This window comes from Asterias rubens, chromosome 16, assembly GCF_902459465.1.
Source record: "Asterias rubens chromosome 16, eAstRub1.3, whole genome shotgun sequence".
Lineage (NCBI taxonomy): Eukaryota > Metazoa > Echinodermata > Asteroidea > Forcipulatida > Asteriidae > Asterias > Asterias rubens.
This window is the reverse complement of record NC_047077.1, coordinates 13,865,214-13,889,991: the sequence shown is the minus strand read 5'-3', so window position 1 is coordinate 13,889,991 and position 24,778 is coordinate 13,865,214. Positions and strand designations below refer to the sequence as shown.

The 24,778-nt window shown below is 38.3% G+C and overlaps 1 protein-coding gene across 2 annotated transcripts in view; it reads right to left on the bottom strand.

The window, feature by feature from the left end:
• LOC117300682 (solute carrier organic anion transporter family member 4A1-like) overlaps positions 1–24,778 on the bottom strand; it is a 56,467-nt gene that overhangs the window by 14,908 nt on the left and 16,781 nt on the right. The window contains exons 1-3 of one of the 2 annotated variants that reach the window (XM_033784409.1): positions 15,980–16,062; positions 5,336–6,253; positions 4,613–4,712 (exon numbers count right to left, since the gene is read on the bottom strand). In XM_033784409.1, coding sequence (XP_033640300.1) covers positions 4,613–4,712; positions 5,336–6,131 — 896 coding nt within the window. In that variant the 5' untranslated portion in view covers positions 6,132–6,253; positions 15,980–16,062. Of the gene's footprint in view, positions 1–4,612; positions 4,713–5,335; positions 6,254–15,979; positions 16,063–24,778 lie in introns of those variants that run through there. The other variant, XM_033784408.1, reaches the window with a different exon arrangement.

The following is a 24,778-nucleotide window of genomic DNA, read 5'->3' as shown; positions in this document are numbered from 1 at the left end:
AACTTCATTGACTTGGGGATGAGGTTGAACAAGAACATTTTACAATTGAGCGGAATTTGAACCAACAACTCCCAGTTAATGGGCTGTCTTGATCGTTGCTAGGCTGCAAAAAGAAAACAGTTAAACAATGGGGTGTCTTGATCAATGCCCAGGCTGCATGAAAAACAAAAAGCACACAACTTCGTGACACAAGATTTTTCTTTCTTTTATTATTATTTCGCAAATTTGACGATCGATTGAGCTCAAATTTTCACAGGGTTGTTATTTTATGCATATGTTGAGATACACCAACTGTAAAGACTAGTCTTTGATAATTACCAATAGTGTCCACTGCCTTTAAAATGGACAAGCTATCCATTTGTTTGGATAGTTTACCCGCTAAAAAGTCCAATCAGAATATCAACAGTCATCCATTAGATATACAAGTGCTACTTTTCTCTATCAACAAAGTTTTGTGTTGACTAAAACTACAAAGTAGGAAACTTAGACGTCTCAAGGATGTTTTTAAGATATAACATCTGTTTTTCAAATGATAAGTGCCAGAACTAACTTTAAAGTAAATTTGCAATCTCCAATGTAACACACTTATCACCCAAAAATGCACTTCAAGTGTTAAGTGTATAAACATTATAGGCAATTAAATAACTATTAGTATCCATTGTTTGTCTGAAGCCTTTTTTTCTGGATGTAGCAAGCGTAAACAATGTGCATACTATTATTCCATATGTCAATTTCTGAAATTTTGCTGCGGAGTGGTGTTTGCATTTCTCAGATATTTTCTGGAAGCGCTGTAAAAAAAGAAATTCACATGTGATTTTATACAAAAATTGTTATCATACCAAGTACTTACTTCAGACAAACTGATAAAACAGTACTTTATCATTTAAAGACACTGGACACTATTGGTAATCGTCAAAGACAATTGTCACTTGGTGTATCTCAACATATGCACAAAATAACAAACCTGTGAAAATTTGAGCTCCATTGGTCATCGAAGTTGCGAGATATGAGTGAAAGAAAAAACACCCTTGTCCAGTGTTGCCCTTGTCACACGAAGTTGTGTGCTTTCAGATGCTTGATTTCGAGTCATCAAGTTCAAAACTTGAGGTCTCGAAATCAAATTCATGGAAAATTACTTCTTTCTCGAAAACCACGTCACTTTAGAGGAAGCCGCCTTCAGAGGAAGCCGTTTCTCACAATGTTTCATACTATCAACCCCTCCCCATTACTTGTTACCAAGTAAGGTAACAACTATTTTGAGTAATTACCAATAGTGTCCACTGCCTTTAAAAAGTATCAAAATGTTTGTACAAATTAGGGGAATTCTTTAGAACCAATCCATAAGGTTGGGTGTGATTGCATTGATAATATCTATTTGGAGAAAGCGTATAAAACAACCTTTGATAACTATTGATCCAATTGTTTCACAGGATGTGTTTCAAAATAAATATTTAGTCAATTTTTTTCAGTGTCATGACGATTGTCAAGGTCCCTCAAGTAAACAAAAGAACATAATTATAAGTGAAGTGATGATTTCCTTTTGTTTATCACTCCCCGGAACTGCTAGTTGTCTTTTCTCTTCTTTATCGCTCTTCCCTCACAACCTCGGCAGGTAATTTGTCCTTAAAAGTCCCTTCCTTTTATAATTTAAAGGCCAGGGTGGAAGTAAAGTTTACGACCATTTTTAAAGTCCAGGGTCCATTTTCAAAGAGCTGCTTTTTAAGCACAAACAGTACACTGCTAAATATTTGAAATAAGAACAAAATTTTATCGCATGAATACCTTTCTTATTTCACTCCCAAAAGCACTCGTATAATATAAAAACATTTTCTAGGGAGCAATCAGTTTCTCAAAATTGGATTTGTTATGGGTATTTCAAGAATACAATTTTTAGCAGTGCACTTCAGCACAACAAACTTTACAAGATTAAGGTTACCATCCAAAATACTACCTTTTGTGGCTGGTATCCTTCTAATTTTGGCTCTTTAGCAGAAAATTGTTCAGCAATTTCAGCAAAAGGTGATGTCACAATTTAAATCACTATAGTAATATGAAAAACCATTTTTTTTTTTTAGATCAATCTTAGCTCCCTGTGAAAATGGCCCCTGGGAAGGTCATGTTTTTATAATCTCGTATTGTATATTTGCTGGTTTTTGATGTTTTAATGTATTTTTATATTGTAAACCTAAACACAATTCAGCCTTTTGGCTGCTACGTTTGATTTTTAATAAACCAATAAAAATAATAATAATAATGTAATTCCAGGCCAGTGGTTAAGCAAGTCATTGTACCAGACATTACTCAAATGTAACTAGCAGATGGCTTATTAACTCACCATACAACAAGCCTACAAATATTTCATACATTTATGTACATGTATGGTGGTCCATATAATGCAAGGATGGGTGGTCATAACAAAGTGAAAACATTGTTATATTTTGTGAGGGATTTTCTGCTTTTTTTCTTCTACAATTTCAGGAATCCAAAAACCTGGGCCCAATTTCATGAAGCCTTTATGCATAAAAACTTGCTTAAGCACAGACAAATCCTAATAAACAGAAACTGTTTACCAGTAAACATTTCCATAAAGTTTACATTGTTGTAACTGGTGCCCCACTCACTTTTTGCTTAGCAAAGATATTCGCTTAGCAGTATTTTCAGCACGCACAGGCCTTACACTAATCTGCAACCTTGTACAACTTAACCAATTTCATAGAGCTGCTTAAGCACAACAAGTAAGCACAACAAACTTATGCTTACCAGAACAAGGTAACCAGCCAAAATACCATGATACATGTACAAGCTGTGACTGGTATCCTGCTGATTTTTGCTTAGCTGAAAATACTTCTGCTCCAGCAAGTCTATGAAATTGGGCCCAGACAGTCATAAACCCTTTGCCCTCAGTTTGCGGGAAAAAAAATCAAAGTTTAAAAATGTGTTTCTTCCATCTTCTGAATCTCTCTATACTCCAAGTCTGACTAATTTACAAAAGCGCAGATAATTTGCAGGCCCTGGAATGTACACACAAATTCCAAGTCTGAACTCGATTACAACTGTGTGTCAATAATACAGTACACAAGAAGAGAAAAAAACGGTCAGTTAAAAACAAGTTTTTTGTCCGTATTAACTCCAAGTCTGGACTAGTAACAAAAGAGCAGATAGTTTTGTGAACATGGAATGTATACACAGACATACCAACTCTGAACTCCATTACGACTGTGTGTCAATAATACACAGTACACAAGAAAAAAGGCAAAGTTAAAAAAAAGTGTTTCCTCCATCTTCTCTGCTCCAACTCTAGTAAACAAAAGAGCAGATAATTTTGTGAACCTGGAATGTACACACAGACATGCCAACTCTGAACTCAATTACGTACTGTGTGTCAATAAAACAGGGCCCATTTCATGACTCTGTTTAACGCTGAATTCTGTGCTTACTATCACCAAGTGCCAACATTTTTTCGCTAGCCTTTTAAGTGTAGAATGCCTAGCACACAAGCCAAAAATTCCCCCATACCCATGAAATACACTTGGCGTAAATGCAGAATTTCCTGCTTCCATAAGCGCCAATTCTTTGCTTACGGTAAGCAGAGTCATGAAACAAGAAAAAGTCAAAGTTAAAAAAACGTGTTTCTTTCATCTTCTCTCAAGTCTATATAACTAGTAAACAAAAGAGCAGATAACTTCCAGACCCAGGAATGTACAAATAAATGCCAAATCTGAACTCCATTACAACGTGTCCATAATGCTCTGCACATGTGTGCTTATCCCATTGGGGTTGTTACAAACATAATGCCAGGAATAAAATGCATACAAGTGCCTCATAGATCAATCCAAATCTGCCTAGAATTAGTCACTGGATGTCAGAGCAATTTACATACATAAAAATGTATTGGTGGAGTGGGATGGTAATTTACTGAGTGAGAGTGAAATAGGAGACTTTCCAACGCTAGGCGGCAGCAGACATACCGGGTAAATTTCCATTGTTTACGTAGTTCTGAACATGCGCATAATTCTGAGAACAATGGATTTACCCGGTAAGTCTGCTGCCCTCTATCGTCCCAGAAAGTCTCCCATTGTATATCTGTCAATCAGTTGCAAGTCTGAGAGAGATGCTCCTCGGAGGATGTCCCTCACTTGAATTTGAAAGAAATCTCCACCGAACTTAAGGGTCTTTCAGCTCAGGCAAAGTTAAAATTTGTTTCTGGAAACCATTCGGTTGATTTAACGCCAAGTGTAGATTTTTGCAATTAAACTAACCTTTGCAATTTTATTCAAAAAGGTAGTAAGCATTGCCATTGGTAGTAGATATTGATGAAAATCTGAAGCAGTTACATGTCCCCGCAAGTGGAAACAAAAAACGTAATTGGGAATGGAATACACAATTTGAGAAACAATTTATGCTCAGGCGTTTCTCAGATTAAAATGATTTTTAATCCCTCTCTCCTTTGTGCTCCTACTCTTTGAGCTTATGCATGTAGCTCTATGAAGTTGGGCTCAGCTACCATGTATAAACATGCACTGAAACCTTTGCAGTATGTACGTGAATTTTGACCAGAGTTTAAAAGTTAATATAAAAAAGCCAGACTTTTTTAAGTTCTTAAGATGTGTACCTGTTAGAATCCACTTGTAAATCAGTGTAGACTGACAGCAATGCCCCACCAAGCAGGTAGCCAATGGCCGGACCCAGTAATGAAGCTGCATTGAATATGCCTGTGAAATAAAAATGAGAAAACCAACAGTAATTATTAAATACCTTGGAGAGTTCATGGACTCTAATTGGTTGAAGACTCAGGTCTTGTGTGTGTGCACAATGTAACAACACGCGCCATATAAAAACAAGCTCTGTGAATAGAAAAGAAGCATTGTTCTGATGGTGTTTTCTTTTGGTGCCCTTTTTCGTTTCACATTTTGGCAAGAGATTAATTGTAATACCGACTACCCCCTACACCACAAGTTAGTATGAGTGAATGCGCAAATAAGTATCAATTCAACATGTAGCTGATATACACAGGAAAGAAAGCATAATGACAAACACCAACCTCAGTACTTTCATAGTAGTTTTAACTTTTCAGAGCTCATAGTCTGGTTCTTGAAAATATATGCACAAATAGTTCAGTATGTGAAACTGTCAGATATTATGTACCCTTCTAAAACCAAATTGCTAAAGATGTATGCTTTTTTGTTGTTTTGTTGTTGTTGAATTTATTAATGGTAATAATAGTGTGCTGACCCAATCTCAAATGCGTGATAATGACCTTGGTTAATGTGCAATAAAGACCTGTCTTCAGTCTGTTATTGCCGTTGGCAGTGAAACACTGAATATGTATTCTTACCGATATATAAAGAAGTCATCTTTGGTTGTACATTCTCATCTATATAAGTTACACCCAGCGTGTACAGCGGTGCTGCACCAAGTCCATGCAAAAACTGCGCAAACACAAAGAGCCAAAAATAGCTCGCTAGTCCACTTTCCATCTCTTCAGAGGTACACGTGTCCGTGAGATTGCGGTTCAGCTCGCACAACTCAAAGTCCGATGCACTGAAATCGTAAAACGGCGTCAGGAAATGCGGCAGAGTAAAGAAGAAGGATCCGAAGGCGAATATTAATGCGCCGAACCCCAGCCACATCGGCTTGTGGGACCGGTCGCCGAGGTACGTGACGAACGTGATGACCACCATGACAGAGAAGTCGTAGGAGCTTGAGATTGAGCCGCTGCGTACACTGGGGAGGTTGAAGCGTCGCTCCAGTGTGGTGGTTACCACGTATACAAAGCCGTTGACGGTCATCCCTTGGGTGACGGCGAACAGGCTAAGGAAGAGAAGCACGCCGGGTGGGTTATTAAAACACTGCAGGAACCTCGGTCTGAACCCGCGCCATCCGCATTGCACTTCAAGTTCCTCTAGGTCGTCATCCGTCCCATCCTCAGTCTGCTCCTCATCGCTGCGGAGCACCCCGTACCCGTTGGGAGGTTTGACGCCTTCTGGGGTCCTACTGGGCGAACTGGGTGGAATCCCCTCAGCGTCAACTGGCACGTTGTTGCTGTTATTCGCATCCTGGCCCAATGTGATTAGCTCTACCCCGTTTGCATCAGGCTGCGTGGTTCCGTTTTGTTTCACAGGCGAATCCATGTTTGATAGTTCCTAATAATTCGGCACACACAGGGATATCAATCGCTTGAGTAAACAAGCAGTTGAGACGTCGTCTTGTCCAAGAAGTGATGTGCCCTCACCAGGTCGACTCTCTCTTTGTTCTAATGCAAAGACAAAACAAGTCGGGGTAAATTGAGTACACAAATAAACTTGTGCACTTGCACATGGTCCAACTTTAATGAAAACAGTCGTGCAATTAACGGTAAACTAACTGATTGAATCAGTCTTAATAAAGTGCAAACATGATCAGGTCTTTGAACTGATTAACACGTGCAACTTGGTAATGAAGCCTTGATGTTAGGCGCGTCCGTCAGTGTACGGCATGCATCTGGTTTGAAGAGCATCTGTTTGGAGGTAAATCTGGGTCCAATTTCATGGCTCTGCTTACTGCGGAATTCTGTGCTTACACTTTTACAGTCCATCGTTGAATCACATTCTTTAGAGGGCATCGCAAGTGCAGAATGTGGTGGTAGGCGAGGTCATGAAATTGGGCACCGCAGAATTGTTTAATGTCACACTGCTAAAAATGGTATTCTTGAAATAAGAAAAAAACTTATCTTTGATAATGTTTCTTTTATCCTGCTCCAAAATTCTTATAGAAACAATTTCAAGGGAGTGACACAACATGGCTTTTTCTTAAATTTATTAAGAATAACATTTTTAGCAGTGCATTTTAAACCGGTGTATTTTTCTAAGCATTCAGCCTTAACTAAAACTGATTTGATTGTAATCATTTTTAAATGTTGTTGTTTTGCCTTGGATTAGCCTTTTTTTTTAACCATCTTAAAATCAAGTAATTTGATATACAGACCAATGCAACCTTTCCTCTGACAACAAGTTGTAACCGTGAAAAAAAATCAACAATCTCTTAATATCGTTGCAGTACCCGCTGCCAAAACATAGGATTCGAACTGCCTCTAGCTACTGGGCAACCTCAATAGTCTAGTTGGTAAGACACTGCTCTAGAATTGCAAGGTTCGTGGGTTCGAATCCCACCCGAGTAACATGCCTGTGATATTTTTTTCACAGGACTCGGGAAAGTACTGAGTATACAGTGCTAACATACATCGGTGTATGGGTAAAAACCAAAATTAAAAATCAACCAATAATAAACCAGTGAATAATAATAATATTCATAATATGAAATTACATCATAGAGTTGCAGAAGCACAAATAACCTAAGCACAACAAAATGTCACTGTTTAATTAGAAAAAGGTTACCAGCCAAACTGAATGTATACACAGTTTGTGATTGGTATCCTGCTCAATTCTGCTTAGCAGCAAATTGTTAAGCAATCTTTTCTGCTTAAACCACTCTATGAAATGTTACTCTAGTGGCTAAGCTTCCAGGGTATGGTATAAGCAGCCACAACTGCAAATCTCTAAACAATCCGAAAAAACCAAATCACTACATACAATCACTTAAATACAAACACTGCGTTTACAAACTGCTTGAAAACCATTTGTAAACCAATCGCTTACCTACAAACTAACCTGTGGCTAACACGTTCCGACCTTAGTATAGAGTCGCTCTCAAAAGCTCTATGAACACAGAAACTCACAACTTGACAAATTATATAATTTTACCTTGCACATATCCTGCATTATTCACACGCAATACATGGGCAGCATGTAAACTTTTCTATGGTTGGAAATATTTGAAGGTTTTCGGTCAAGGTAGAAAAGTGTCAGTTGACAGGTAAAATAAAAGGAGTTATTTATTACCTCATATATAAAGCAAAGCTGAAAGGGAACCAGTCAGATTCGGATCATTGAACATCTCCAATTATAATATTTTCCCTGTCAATTGCAGCAAATATTACTCTGTTTCTTTTTAAAACATAAATTCAAAATCACTGATGTCTCCCTATTTCATTAAAACTTAAGGTTTATTTTTAGCCTTTAAATTGCATTCAAGTATGTTTTTTGTGCACACAAGACTTTGTTCTTCTCCTTCAGGTTAGTTTACAGGCAAAGTGTACCATTTGATTCTTAAAAATCCTTTAAAAATGTATCCTACTTTCAGGCATCTGAAAGCAGACAATTCTATGCAACAAGAATGTTTCTTTTTATGCAGATTACTCTCTTGAAACTTTGACAACCAATTGAGCCCACATTTTCACAGGTTTGACAATTTATGCATGTATTGTTAAGATACATTAACATGGAGGTAGAACAAGTGAGGGGACAAGCCTGCCAACTCGGTGATTTTTTTTTTTTTTTTTTTGGGGGGGGGGGGGGTTGGAGTTATTAGCTAGCACTTTGCCTGCGGCCGAACCATTTCAAGGGACATTGGGATCCCATGGTGCCTGCAAATGGCCTTGTTAATGTTGCACAGTAGGTTACCATGGTCTCTGATATAACATTGCAAATCCAATCAATAAACACACCCTTAACCCAAGCCATATTGTGGTCAGCGTTGTGGTTTCACTGAGTAATATGATACCGCAAAACGGAAATGCCCAGTTGTAGAGTCTGTACTTCCTACAAGGGGGGGGGGGGGGCCCACCCACAAATTTTATTTGGTGTTAATAGCTTATCTTTCCTGTGGTTATGGTCACACTTTTCCATAACTAACTTATTGGGTGATATATTGCTCCACTTAGTATGGATTTGTCTTTTGTTGTTCTGAAGATCAAGGCTACAGAAATTATCACCAGAATTACCAAAACATGGACAACTTCCTTGTGGGTTGCTACAGCTGTATAAAGAATACAGCTAGGGATTACAGTTCTGCTGTTCCTTTTAAAGGCAGTGGACACTATTGATAATTACTCAAATATTTATTAGCATAAAACCTTACTTGGTAACGAGTAATGGGGAGAGGTTGGTAGTATAAAACATTGTGAGAAACGGCTCCCTCTGAAGTGCCATAGTTTTTCGAGAAAGACGTAATTTTCCATGAGTTTTGATTTCGAGACCTCAGATTTAGAACTTGAGGTCTCGAAATCAACCATCTAAACGCACACAACTTCGTGTGACAAGGGTGTTTTTCTTTCATATTTATCTCGCAAGTTTGATGACCGATTGAGCTCGAGTTTTCACAGGTTTGTTATTTTATGCATATGTTAAATACACAAACTGTGAAGGCTAGTCTTTGACAATTACCAATAGTGTCCACTGCCTTTAATCTTTGTAAACTTGACTTACTTACAGTTACATACATTTAAGAAAAAGTATAGCTTTGGTCTGGAACTGTTTGATTGTTTTAATCCTTTATAAATATACAACAAAACTAACCTGTGAAAATTTCACTTGCTGCGTTTTGAGAGCGACTTTGTCCACCCAGTTAGAAAAAATCTATAACTGCAATACAAAATCTGAGAGACCTAATGATTCTTATATTACTTTTTATTAATATAACAAGCTGCTATTCTTCTAACCAAGTAACTTTTTATTGCCATTAATTTTAAGAGTGATTTTCAAACGTAAATATAGGCCCTTCATTTCATTTCAGATGAAGCAAATGCTTTTTGTTCCCGTTCCCTAATACAAAGACAAAATAAACAAATAAAGACACAAACAAACAAAAGGGACACTGACATTATGACTGAGTGAGACTAGGCAATAGATAAATAAAAACTAAACAAAATATGGGTGTATTAAAATAAAAGAGATAAATTAAGTCAATCAATCAATATCTTCTTAAGTTTATACAAAAAGATAAAGCACTGACTGACTGTTTAAGTTCTGCATTTTGAGAGTCCTAGAGGTGGAAAATGAAGAAGGGTTGAGCCTTGACCCTCTCACATGATCGGATTTGTACCCAAACCACAAGCTGACATTTAGCCACCAGAACAGGAGTCCGGTGCAGTAGACCACTCGGCCATGACAATTGCTCAAACTCAGGAACTTTGATGGAAACTTTCTATATCCCAAAATCTCATTAAAATGGTCTATTTACCATGCACAGAGCCTGACGATGCAGATACTGAACTTGCAGATTTATTTCAGACATTCCAATAATATATGGATCAGTGGCCGCTGATCCACGTCACAATTTGAGTGTTACAATGAAACAATTCAACTGAAACTTCCCCAGACTGGCTATTGTTGTCTGTATAAAACTATTATGCAGTCTTTAAGGTTAAATCAATTTTTTTTTTTGACAGGGAAAATTGTACTAGTTAGATCTACAATCCTGAGCCTAGTTGCATTATGCTTACAGTTTCTTTGCTTTAAAGACAGTGGACACTATTGGTAATTACTCAAATCAATTTTTAGCATGAAAACTTACTTGGCAACGAGTGATGGAGAGCTGTTGATAATATAAAACATTGTGAGAAACGGCTCCCTCTGAAGTAACGTAGTTTTCGAGAATGAAGTAATTTTCCACAAATTTGATTTTGAGACCTCAGATTTAGAATTTGAGGTCTCGCAATCAAGCATCTGAAAGCACACAACTTTGTGTGACAAGGGTGTTTTTTTATTTCATTTATATCTAGCAACTTCAACGAACAATTGAGCTCAATTATTTACAAGTTCGTTATTTTATGCACAAGTTCAGATACACCAAGTGGGAAGTAGTTTGACAATTACCAATAGCGTCCAATGTCTTTAAAGCAAAAATTTACAGGAGACTATTCTGCAACAATTCTGAAATGGCCAATGAGTGAATCAAACCACTGCGACTCAAAGGAATCTTAAAATGAGAAAAGAATACTCAACAAAAAAATCTAAAATAATAACACCATTGAGCGGGAGAGCAAGGCACCTGTTCCCCTCGTCTTGGTGCCCCTTCAAAACTTTCACACATTGATCTGATGGAAGTGCCATCATTCACAAAATGAGAATGACCAACCTCTCTTACCATGGAGGAAAAATGGTTGGACTCAACACAATATTATAGCATTCACCAAACATCCTTTGTAAACAACAAGAGCGCATAAACTCAATGACTCAGAACAACAAACAGAAAAAGTTTGCCGCATAAACGAAAAACAAGGTTTCCCAAACCACACGCACATGTAGCGAATAAAACAATCTACACCAACCTGTTGTTGTACTATCCAGCAATTCTACACAGACGCAGAATGACAGACGACCCAAAACATCGGATGCAAAAACCAAAAGATGAACATGTACAAGCGTCGAGCACGACTGGCTTTCCAAAGAAAAATCAGACACAACAAATCCACCCTGACCTACTGTCGCGCGTTACCCAGTCAGCCTAATGGGAGCAGACATGCAATGATAGATGACCCATGGACAAGTTCGGTAGTAAAAACAAAAGTTTGCCAGGAAAGCCGGTCATGATTGGCCGAGAGCGAGAGAGATTGAAAACTCTTTGACGATGCTAACTATCCTGAGGTATTAACCAGTGTATCTAATGGGACTAGACATGAGCGTCATAAGCCAGTGACCCTCCCTAAAGATGGGGCTCCCCCTGTAAACTGGTCCAGTAATGAGCCAATTCCTGTACTCAACTTGTTTACGGTTCAAGCTTCCTTAAAGGGGACTGTTCACCATAGTCGAAAAAGGTTTTTGCGAGTAAGATTTGAATTTAGTCTTCAAGTACAATGACTTGCGTATACTTATAGTTACAAGTTACCGCTTACATTTGATGGTTTGGGGCAAGCCTTGCATAGCAACCTCCAGTTAATACCAGACAAAACTTAAATCTAACACGCAATTAGCGCTTATTGAATTGGTTTTGAGAAGAGTCAAAATTAACAAAACAGAATTTAGAATTGCTGTTAAGCATTTGGGCAACTAATGTCTGTCTAGTCGCGACTGCTGCTTTTCTACTACCCGAAAAGGGCCCAATACTGGCCGCTCAAATGGAGGCTGTATCGTCAACAGCAGAAGTCTCACAGGAGCACCAGTATCATTGGAACTCCTTGCCTGGTGCAAGTTTCCCTCCATCCAACAATCTAGATTGTTTGAGAATACAAATTCCTACCTTCAGCTCTTTTGAGTTATTTTTATCCTAAACTTCTTACAGGAGTGGCTTTTAGCCTTGTAATGTTTGATGTAAATTGCATGAACATATTTGTTTTGTAAATTAAAAAACAACAGCAACAAAAGATTGCTAGACTTGTCAGGTTTTGAGTTAACTGCCCCAAGGCCAACACCACTGGCCTCAAGCCTGCCATCCAGAGTAAAGTTTGAGCCCTGGATTTGAAAAAAGATCGACTCATTATTCCAGAGGTCCCTTGGTATATAAGAAGGCGACATAGTTAAATTGATGCTGTGATGTTGTACAAGCACCAATTACTCTGTGAAACACTTACTTCCGCTTGAAGCACCTCTTGCACACATTATTGAAAGAAAACAAACCAAGAACCAAGAAAGTTGTTTTGCAAAATGACGGAAAGCAAAAAAAGAAGCCATCTGGACTTGGTAATAACAACACATGGATAAACTATCCTCAAGCACAGAAAATATAATTGAGGGGGCAAGAGATAGTGATAAGTTTCGCACTGCTGTTTGCAAGACCCCCTTTACATTGCTGTCTAGTACCGTCTTTGCCACTCTTTTGTTCTCAACTTTTCAGTCACTTTTCTCTTGTACGACACATCATACTTCACCATTATCGAAACCACCTCGCTATTATTGTGATCGTCGGCGTTCAGACTGATTGGAATTGATCGTCAGATGACGTCATACCAATGATTGCCAATCAAATAATGTCGTGCGTAACCCCCTCTCCCCCCAAAAAGTCTCTAGAGAACATTAACAATTGTTTGAACGTTATTGAGTAAGAAAAAATACTGACATCAAATAATAGACCATGCAAAGTCAACTGACTGGGTAAAATTTACACAATTTGGGGTTGAACAAAGTAAAAATTACTAGAGTGGGATTTGAACCAACAACCTTCCGGATTAATGTGCCAGCAATCTACACTCCTAGCCATATTTCGTTGGACCCCTCCCCATGACCCCGTTTCAATGTTGGCTCTCACTCCTTGCGCGGTCAGCGCTCCAATTAACATTAAACAGGGGACGGCGGAGAAAACATTTAAAGTCAAGTTGCAAGTGGCCAAGCATTGTATTTGTAGCCCTCTGTTGTATGTTAAAGGCAGTGGACACTTTTGGTAATTACTAAAAATAATTATTAGCATAAAACCTTTCTTGGTGACGAGTAATGGGGAGAGGTTGATGGTATAAGACATTGTGAAAAATGGCTCCCTCTGAAGTGCCTCAGTTTTTGAGAAAGAAGTAATTTTCCACAAATTTGATTTCGAGACCTCAGATTTAGAACTTGAGGTCTCGAAATCAACCATCTAAACGCACACAACTAAAGTTCGATGACCGATTGAGCTGAAATTTTCACAGGTTTGTTATTTTATGCATATGTTGAGATACACCAACTGTGTAGGCTAGCCTTTGACAATTACCAATAGTGTCCACTGCCTTTAAAGGTCTCCCTAAAATACTCACATAAGAAGATTTTGTAAGTGTAAAGCAAGTATACCCAAGAGATCAGCATTCAGACCAACAACAGCATCCAATTAATTTAACTGCACCTAGTGTACATAAACTACAAGAACTTGGCACACACACTGCACAAAGAAACATTTGCACTGTGACTGGGATTATTATTCCACCCATCTGCAGCTGTCATTGGGACAGGTGTCCTCAATTCAGTTCATATTTTTGTTTCACCCATGGTTCCCCTAAGGTCTCTCTTGTCGCCCCAGTTGTCATTTTATTGATTGTTTGAATTCATGTGTCTTTTGGATGGTCTCAACAATTGAGAAGACACACATAAAAACATTTTGTTGGCAGTTGCCCAAGCCCTGTGTGACAGAGATTGTGGTAAGTCGTGGTTGATGGTTGGTGATGCTAGTTCGTTTGTATTATTTGATGGTATAGGGCGCAACATCGACTGGCGCAGGAGGACTTAGCAAGTCTATGAATCCGGCTCAAAAAAAATGATCTTGAAAGGGCAAGGACAAAAAGGCGTTTTCCCATTTGTAAAGGACACCTCTATTGAGGAAATTGTAAATTTCTATTCGAACACGTAACCCAAGGGGCACGAATGTCTTGCTAACTTCACACAGCTTTATGAAATCAGGCCCTGCACATCAGAAATTGAAGATCGGAAACATTAAAGGTAGTGGACACTATTGGTAATTACTCAAAATAAATATTAGCATAAAAACTTACTTGGTAACAAGCAAAAGAGAACTGTTGATAGAATAAAACATTGTGAGACTGAAGTAAGTAGTTTTCGAGAGAGAAGTAATTTTTCACAAATTTCATTTTGAGCATCAAGCATCTGAAAGCACACAACTTCGTGTGACAAGAGTTTTTTTTCTTCCATTATTACCTCGCAACTACGAAGACCAATTGAGTTCAAATTTTCACAGGTTTGTTATTTTGTGCATATGTTGAGATACACCAAGCACCAATAGTGTCCAGTGCCTTTAAGTATAAGTCTTGGTCCAATACATGTTTGTATGCTTCAATACTGAACTGAACTTCAGCAATCGAACACAAGAGGGCGCTGTTCTACAAAAACTGACTTGCTGATGATCAGTCCATATCAGTCTAAACATGCACATAATTTGCCGGTAGTTTTCATGGTTAAGTGTCCTAATCTGCTCATATAGCATGATTTACTGCAGTGATCCACCACCCTCAACTAGTCTTGGTGCAAGACGTTTTTGTGTAATATCACAATTGAATATCGCAATTATTCCTATCCACATGCTATCATGAAATACAAGAACCATCAGACGATTCTGGGCGCTGTTTTAAAAACCTTAACTCGTCCCATCACCAAAGCCACAATACAAATGTCGTAAAACCATTTCCAGGCCCCAAGGGAATGTCCTATATCAGTGGAATAGTCAGGATGTGTATGGACATAATCAGGATGCAAAAATCCACAGTTTTACTATTCAACAATAAAAGACTAATCCTCAACATGTGGATTGTGGTCATTTCTGCGTAAGGGACAGTAAAAACATCTCGCAACAAGACATCTAGGGTTATAGCTATATCACATGATGTACACACTCACCTGATGCTATTATATTCTAACCATGGCCTTGTATTGTGAGACTTTCATAATCAAATTAGGGTTCCAGTCAGAGGGTTTTGTTGCAATTACAAGTCCATGTACACCTGTCATCACTTATGGTTATAGGGCAAAAAAAGAAGAAAAAACCCAAACTTGTTTTGAATGAGCTGTGAAAATGAGCTGTCAAGAACGCCATTTTTAGATGACCTAATTCAAGTGGGTCGACAAAATAAGGTGCTTATTGGGATTGGGATTGTTGGGGGGGGGGGGGACCTTGATGTGCGTCATAAGTCAATGTACAGGTAGGGCCTATGTATGAATGTACAATTGGTTGTGTACACTCATGTCAAAACACTGGAGGAAATGAGTCTAGAAAAGTTTAAGGGTGTGTGACAAACATGGCCAAACTTGACCAAAGTGTCAAGTCAGAGTTTGTTATTATTTTTTAGCCAATCCGGTTGGATTGTATACATCGATGTCAACACTGAGGAGGACATTAATCCATTCTAGAAAATATCAATGATGTGTGCCTAAACGTAACACCCTTGACCAAAATGTCAAGTCAGTGTTTGTTATTCTAAACAAATGACTGAGCCCATTGATATTGACTTGTTCAGCTAAATCATCTCATTTACAAACCCTGTGACTTTACATTTAATTTACTATCCGTTTATCATTTTACTGTCATACTTCCTGGACATACCCCCCCCCCCAGCCCAACAACAACCACTAAATAAAAAGTAAATATATGAAATTAAACACTGTTTTAAATTCACAGGCCTCAGCCAAACTTCAAAATCTGATCCTGATATTTCACAGGTCTAAAAAGAAAAAGAAAAATCTGAAAATCTTACCTTTATTGGCTGTAGTGTCTAATATCTAAACCTGGCCACCTATAATAGTCCAATGTATTTGTGCACAGTGCTCTCCTATGAACTAGTCCGACAAGTATGAATGGCGTTGGGCGAGAACAAATTCAGCCTAACCGCACAAATCCCACAACAATGACAAACTTTTTGCACCACCCATGGCACTTCCCCATCAGTGAATGGACAACAATGAACTGAATTCCACAACTCAATTGCGTTGACAATCCTTGCATTTTAGTTAATAGTAATAATGATTATTCGCCCCTGGGACATCTGATTCTGCGCACAGTGACGATGCGTGATATGAGAGGACTTTGTGGCACTTTTTAACACTGTGGGTCGGCGGCCGTGGGGGGAGGTTTGGAAATGTATCGTGGAATGAAACAAACAAATTAAGAAGGGCCTATTGAACAAGTGTTTTGCAAACTTATTACAAATTATGTTATTAATAGCCCTTTCACAATGCATCTCTTCTTTTCCCTGTGGAATAATTACTCCACTACACGGTTACCCCAGTGCACTTTCCCACTATCCCTGCTTAGTTTCCTATTCCACGTGGTTCTGGCAGCAAGTTTCAGGAATACCCCAGGGTTATACATCTTATAGTAAAAGGTTTGCGGTAACACCATGTAATGATAATCTTTAAATGAGTTGGGGGTGGTTCTGAAAAGAACCGTTGGTTTCAACTCGACATTTCGATCAGTATGCTCAAATCATCTTCTGGAGACTACAAAAACTATTATCATAGTATTGTACCTCTGAAGGAGGGGTGGCTGTTCCCCGGGGTATGCCCACTTGCAGGGCCGGCCAATATTCAGGGTATTTGTGTGAATTTAGAAGAATTTTCAGCTCATAAAATTCAGGTTTTTGTGGGCTATATTTTGCGTTGTAGTAATAGGAGGAAATCACCCGTGCTTAATAGGTTTCACCAGCATGGCCTTGCATTCTTCACAATAATCTCCCCTTATTGATAAAAAGAGAAGTAAAGACCAAAACACTCCATCAACGAAATCCAACCATTCACCTACTCCAAAACACTCAAAGACCCCCACTGTTCTGTTTCAATTAAATCACTTAAATACACAAATGTTTCTCCACTCAAGCTTAGAGAAAGGTCACTGCACCATTGTTGCTGGAATAGTTGATTGAATCTTTAAATCATCAAAGACGTCCACCCCCCCCCCCCCCCCCTCTTGGAGCTGATTTCCTCTGTGGATAATTTCGGAATCTGAGACCTTCCCTTCTTACAAGAAAGAACACAAACCCATTCATGGAGCCGAGTTCCTCTTATATCTGATTCTCTATGGCGGTAAGGAACTCCCTTCCAAATAAATTACACCTGTTACTCACACCCACTGTACTTCAAAGAGGTGGAAAGATCAAAAGGATTTGGGGCAATCAATCTTAGATCATCTTGCTGGGAAAACAGATGTGTTCCAAGGTCCTTTTCGGTCTGTGATCAACCTCTTGTAATCCTGACCACTGCTTTTCACTGTTTATTTTTTTAATGAATAAATTTGGGGGTAAATTGGATTTTTTTTCCAGACAGATTGACTTCTTCTTCAATACATAGAGAAAGGACAACAGTTCAATACAATTGTTTTTTTCGCTCAGCAGGGTGCCCTTTAACTGCTAGGCCAAACATCACAGACTATCTGGGAGGCGAATTGTTATGTGCGTAGATACTGTTTGTGCTTAAAGTCTGATTTGATTGCTGGTCCAAAAACATCAGTACATAAGGAAAAAACTCATTACAGCTACTGTACAAATATCCAAAAGGGTGAACAAAGAAAGTGTAGACCATACAATAACTTCCCTACATTCATTATTGAAATTCATTGGGATTGGAAGCAAAAGGCGCAAATTAAAAAGAGAAAAAATGGGGCGGGAAACAGAATTTATGCAATCTCAACCTCGTTAGTTCAATAAATGAGCAAGGTTTTATACAACATCATGTATCTTAGACAGAGATATATCTTCATGATTCTACAAACATTTAGTATAGAACTAAAGCTCAGCGCATTATTCTGAATCTGAGGAGAGAACAAATTCATCTCAGATTACACTGAGAAGATTGAACCAGTAGCTTCAGAAACACCCACACATGCCTGCATGTTTGTTCTTTTATCGGCTCTTTCTACAGCTGCATGCATCCACATCAAACATATAGGTCCTTGCAGGATACTACACAAAGCAAAAGTGGGTCAAATAACTCACTCAATTGTAGTATTTCAATCTGATAAAAAAAAGTCTCAGATATTTCCAAGGGCCCCTTGTTTAGTGAAGACTAACATGCACATGTTTGATGCATCAGCCAAGACAAAGTCTACTGGGAAGCAACTTAAGCAACCAGCCCCTGGCAATGTGGAGAGTCACAGTATGTAATGCTAGAGGGGGGGGGGGGAGTCGTGATTCAGTCTTGGGAATGACTACCAGTGAATGATTACCAGGGGCGGCTCCCTGGGGTAGCAGGTGCATGGCTGTATGACTGATGGCTCCATTTGGATTCATGTCATGATCTTATGGTCAATCTTAAAGGCAGTGGACACTATTGGTAATTGTCAAAGACTAGCCTTCACAGTTGGTGTATCTCAACATATGCATAAAATAACAAACCTGTGAAAATTTGAGCTCAATCGGTCATCGAACTTGCGAGATAATAATGAAAGAAAGACACCCTTGTTACACGAAGTTGTGTGCGTTTAGAAGGTTGATTACGAGACCTCAAGTTCTAAATTTGAGGTCTCGAAATCAAATTAGTGGAAAATTACTTCTTTCTCAAAAACTATGGCACTTCAGAGGGAGCCGTTTCTCACAATGTTTTACACCATCAACCTCTCCCCATTACTCGTCACCAAGTAAGGTTTAATGCTAATAATTGTTTTGAGTAATTACCAATAGTGTCCACTGTCTTTAAACATGTTCATAATAAGGGTTTAACATTTTTTTCTTCAGTTCAAAGGCAGAGAATAACCTCAGTTTTGTTTTGGGTTCAGTTGTTTTAATCCAATACATGTTGATATGTATCTTACAATAAGATTGAGGTGTTTTTGAAAGCCTCACTCTAAAACCACATTCTCTAGAAGGGAATTATTTGTCAAAAAGAGGTATAAATTAATTACCATGACAGCTGCAGTGCTTCTTACAATAATTAAGTTTTTGGGGCATTCTTTTTATAGTAATTAAAAATTTATTTTCACTTTCAAAGACCCAAACTCTTCCCCATTACTTTAGAACTGTGTTTTGAAACACTTTATTTTCTATTCTTCACAGGGATATGCCTAACTTTGGTAATTACTAAAAAAGTATGAATGCCCATACAAAGTTACTTGGTAAGATTAACAACATCTTGCTCTATAGTATTTAAATGATTTTGGATTGAACAAAGAAAAATTGACTAGAGTGGGATTTGAACCAACGACCTCCGGTTTAACGTGCCGGCGCTCTACCAACTGAGCTATCTAGCCCTATGTTGGTGGTCTCCCAATCAGTTTCCCTTGTGGTTTATTATTTGATATCTATAGTATTTAGTAAGAACATGGACTCTTCAATTCAATTTTTCAATTCCATATACATTTATTTCCACAAAACATTTCCACAATATTATAGTAATACGTACAGGTATATATAAATGATAGACAAAAAATAAACTGGCGGAAAACGTGTGGAGAAAAGGCCCAAAACAAGCCAGGTAGCTTGTAGCGGCTTGCCTTTACATAACAAAATAGATAAACTAAAGGTAAATGCTTAGGACCAAACACAGACCAAACAGACAGACAGACCGTCAGACAAACAAACAGACAGACAGACGGACAGACAAACAGACATACATACAAACAAACTACTGGAGAAAATGACAATGACAAAGTAAGCAAAAACTAATGAGAATAGGTATAGAAACTATGTCACATACTGGGAAATAAGGAACTAAGAAAATGGTAAGAATCACTGCAGCTGTTGATATTGAATAGCATTTTAAGGGGCGACTCCCCTTTCAGGAATGTGGTTTGAGAGAAAGGAATTCAGAAAAAGTGTCAATCTGAGAAATGTTACCGGGTTTTGTTTTTGTTCAAATACAGATTAGTCTAGTTTTCCTGTGGACCTAACCACTCCAGATTTTCCACGGTATCTCAAGAACACTTCCATTTTTTGGAATGAAATTTTCCAAGGTTGTTGTATAAAATATGATCAAAATAATTGATGGTTATAAAAGTAAAACCAAAGGAACAGGAGCACCTGGTTGTGCACTACCTTCCATAAAGAACCCTGAACATGTACATTGTAGAGTTTATCAATTGTTTTCCTTGCATTCTTCGCTTGTGAAAGTCAGCATGTGTGCAAATCATCAACCCTCAACTCAAATTAGATTTTGAGGGAGAAATCTTCAGAGAAAATTTATCTCATTTGTCTTAGGCCCACAGACGTCGACATTGCTCAATAGAATTCAAAGATGTTAATCAGACTCACAGTCAACATTTAAATACACTTGTTTTTGTTAAAAATATTACTACACAGCATGGTTTATATTCAATTGAAAACCACAAGACCGCCAATCTTGTCCAGTCTGAGTCAAGAGTTGCGAGAGAATAAAGGAAGAAAAAGTGACCCTTGTCGCACAAGTTGTGTGCTTTCAGATGCTTGAATTCGGGACGTCAGCTGAGGTCTCAAATTCAATTCAAATATTTTATTGGGAAATTACTTTTTTTCTCAAAAACTACGTTATTTCAGAGGGAGCTGTTTCTCACAATGCAACAGCTCTCCATTGCTGCCTTGTTACTAAGTATATTTTTTATGCTAATAGTTATGTTGAGTAATTACCAATAATGTCCAGTGCCTTGTGAAAGGTCTATAGAAATAGAAGAACTAGACAGTATAGAATTAGAAGAACTAGACAGTGCCACCAGGAAGTAAAAATCTATGAATTAATTTCTTCAGACAAGTATTACACCTTGCCCCAAGCCAAGGTCATAAAACCAAACTATTTACAGCTTGACAGCCAGACACCCCACCAAGCCACAAATCATTCCCACACTTTGCCCAGCAGGCAAAACTAACTGTGAAAATGCCTGTAAAGGAAGCAGTATGTTTACTTATGCAACTCAAGGCATGTTTGTTTCCTCATATTTAAGGTGTTTTAATTGCAACCATGGTGTGAAAAATGCACAGGACTTCGTATTTACATAATTATGTGTAGACTTTGGTGTACATGACACCCCTGTCCTTACTCTATGATGACACCTGTCATGAATTTGGGGGGAAATTCACTGACCGCAGAGCAGGGCTTGAAGGCCTACTGGGGGCCTACACAGTAAATACATGCATGGGCGTAGAAATAGCTCAAATACAGGTTTACTAATTACTGGACCAAAATTGATTTTTTTGTGGACCAGTCTCCTGACGATGACTAGAGCAAGCTAGTCAAAACGTTTAGACCAATTCGAGAAATGACTTCGCGGTAGTGCAGTTATATACGTTCCTATCAGCTGAAGTAGTAGTCCCACCAATTTTCTATATACCTTTCGCCCAAGTAGTAGTTTTAAAAGCAGGACAGTTCTTTTCAGAACTGAGAAGTCTCCCGAACATCAGATAAATCTACTCCAGGGTAGTACAGTTAAGAACAAACTCTACCTGGCAACAACATACATGTTGTTACCGCAAACCAAACATACACCTCACCATGCAATGCCTCAAATAGGACCAGAATTGAAATGGGAAAAACTAGACATAGTGTAACATTTATATTTGAACTGCCAATTTAATTTGAACAAGCAAGTAAGAGAAGCTTTAAATCTCATTTGTACGTTAGGTGTTATTCTTCCACACACAGCAGAACTGAAAGGGATTATCAGAATTTTGTAAATGAAGTCCAGAACTGAAGTTAGAAATACTAGACACAGTTTTATCAATATTTGAACTGGGAGTTTAATTCGAACAATAATCAATTTATCTTGTTATATGGTTTTAAGTAGGCCTACACACTTATTCTTCAATAGGCCACTCAACACAATTGAAAGAAATTGAGGTTTATATCAGACTAAAAGTCTGAAAAAAGAAAAATAATGAGACTGCCAGACTTTTTAGTCATGGGTTTACTGGCCCCCGATGCTAACAGTGATTCTCCCAATTGCAATACAAACGCAGTGAATTATTTCCCTTGAATTGCATGCTTTAGCAAAACTCCTATGTTTTTTTCTATATTACTTGGTATAATTTTTATTTAAGAAAAAAATTAAAATCTGCACACACAATATCCTACACTTGGCACAGTATGGGGTGGGGGTCAACAAACTTTGGAAAGGACTTTCCAGATTTTCTGCGTTACAAAAAGATGGGAAAAGGTGAGGAGGAGGTCAGGTTTTATCTGCTGAAACGGTGCAGAGCTGAGAAGAATTTAGTGGAAAGGAACAACAAAAGAAAGGCTTGTCACTTCCAAGAGGATAATCAAATTTGAGGAAATATTGGTTGCTTTTAAAAGCATCTTAAAGGTGGTCTGCATACGCAGGATTGGTAAGTTAAAAAACCACCATTGTTTAATTTTAGTATGAATTTTTACTGATAAATAATTTCACAGTAGAAGGAATTTCTCTTTTAAAAAATGAAGTCATATTTGAGAAAACTGTATTCTAGGCCTGTCCCTGAGAACCTAAAAAAGCACAACACCTGATTTTCACATATTTGTTATTTCATGTACGGTTGATCTCACCAAACAAGAACACTGTCTGGAACTATTTTATCAGTCCTGCATAAAACCTTTTTTTTTGCAGTCATCCAATCGGCCAGTGTCTTAACAAAGAGGTAGCGGAAAATGTAGTATTTAAGGGAGAAAAAAAACATGATAAATTGAAACATATTACTTATAATCCCCATATCCATTCGACCAGCAAAATGGTCCCCAACAACAATGATTCTTCTTAACATAGAGATAATGCTTGGAACTGCACGAAGGCCATTTGCCTACTGTTGCCTCTTGATGCTCTTGTTTTGGCCTTGGTGCCCCTTCAAAAGTTTCCCTAGACTTTCCATGAAAGTACTCCTTGCAAAATGAAAATTGCCTTGCCCCCAAAAGATGAAAGTCCAGGCTTGTGAGAATCATTAAAAAACAACATGGCACTGCAGCCGTTTTATGTCAATTTCGTCACCTGCAGTTGCTGCGGTGATAACGGAACAACACCAACTGCAACAATACCAACTGGGAGCCAAGACTGCAAGGTTCTCTATTTTCATCTTAAGGTTCATACAATGTTTCTCTAAAGAAATACTGCCCTAAGCATTGCACCCATTGGATAATGCAATTTAGAAATGCTTGTATCATTATTATGAAAGAAACTTGATCGCTGTCAAGCAAATCTGATGCAGTGGTCTGCTGGGGAAAGGCTAGTTTTAAACACCTGAGGACCTGTCAAACTTTTCTCGAAGTGGACCGGCTGGTTTCTTCAGTCATGGAGGTACCTCCGTGGTTGAAAAGCACTGTCCGCTGGCTGGCCAATGCAATCTGGAGCATTCTATATGGTTTTCTTTTAACTAATTTCATTGTTGTACTATATTGGCCGTAATCTGCACTATGCAATTCATGCACATCGGCCCGCTACCTAGCTTGTGCGATGGGGAGAATCATGGAATATCTTAATAAGATGTTGCAAACTGCTTACCAACCATAAGACAGGTTGACGATATCTTTATGCAAAAAAAAAATAACACTTCTTTTGCCAACAGCTGTCTATGAAGCCAAACATCATCTCTGCCATCTGCTAGACTTGTTGATACAGCATGCATCAGATACACAACACATGCCCATACAACAACAAGTCCAAGATTGTCAAACTTGAACTCCTAACCACTCAACACTTCTGCAGTTTTTAGAGTCACGGGCAGTTCACACGTGTCAGCATCAATTACCAGGGGCATGAGGGAACTTGACCTATAGGGTCGTGCAGCTGGCTAAACTTTCATTTCTTCTGCCAAGAAGAGGGAAATGTCCCTCTAAAGGTGCATCTCTGTAACTGCTGCAAAGATCCCATTTCTGGACATGGGGGGGGGGGGTCATTTCGAAAACCTCTGGGTGTCAAAGATAGGTAGCCTGTCAAGGTAGACCTTGTAATTTTCGGGACGAAAAGGTCACCATGGAGCTTCTGGCAAAGCCATCAGCTATTTGGAGATTAACATGCCGTGTAATTTTGTGTGCTTTTTGTTTAAAAAGACAACTTAACTAAAAAGTGATACTCTAACCTGCGACCTCCAGAAACATGCCAGAGGTGGCAGAACAAGTCTTTCAGTGAACAAGCAGTTACGACATGTCAGAGAAGATTGATTTCATGTGTCGTTATATTGGTATAATTAAAGTAGGCTATTCTCAGTAGAATTGATTAATTGAATTGCATCAGATCAAAGTCAACATTCAAACAATTTTGTTCAAGAAATTACACAAGGTAAATTATTTTGATTAATATTCGATACGAAAAACACAAGACTGCCCGACTTGCCTTGTCAAAAGTTGACTGGCCCGTCCCTAAAACTAAGAGCAAGACTGAAGTGCTGGCTTCAAGCCTGCAATGGCAGTGTAATATTCAAGCCCTGATATTGATGGTTTAAAGGCAGTGGACACTATTGGTAATTGTCAAAGATTAGCCTTCAAAGTTGGTGTATCTCAACATATGCATAAAATAACAAACCTGTGAAAATTTGAGCTTAATCGTTCATCGAAGATGCGAGATACTAATGAAAGAAAAATAAACCTTGTCACATCCTTGTCACACGAAGTTGTGTGCATTTTTAGATGGTTGATTT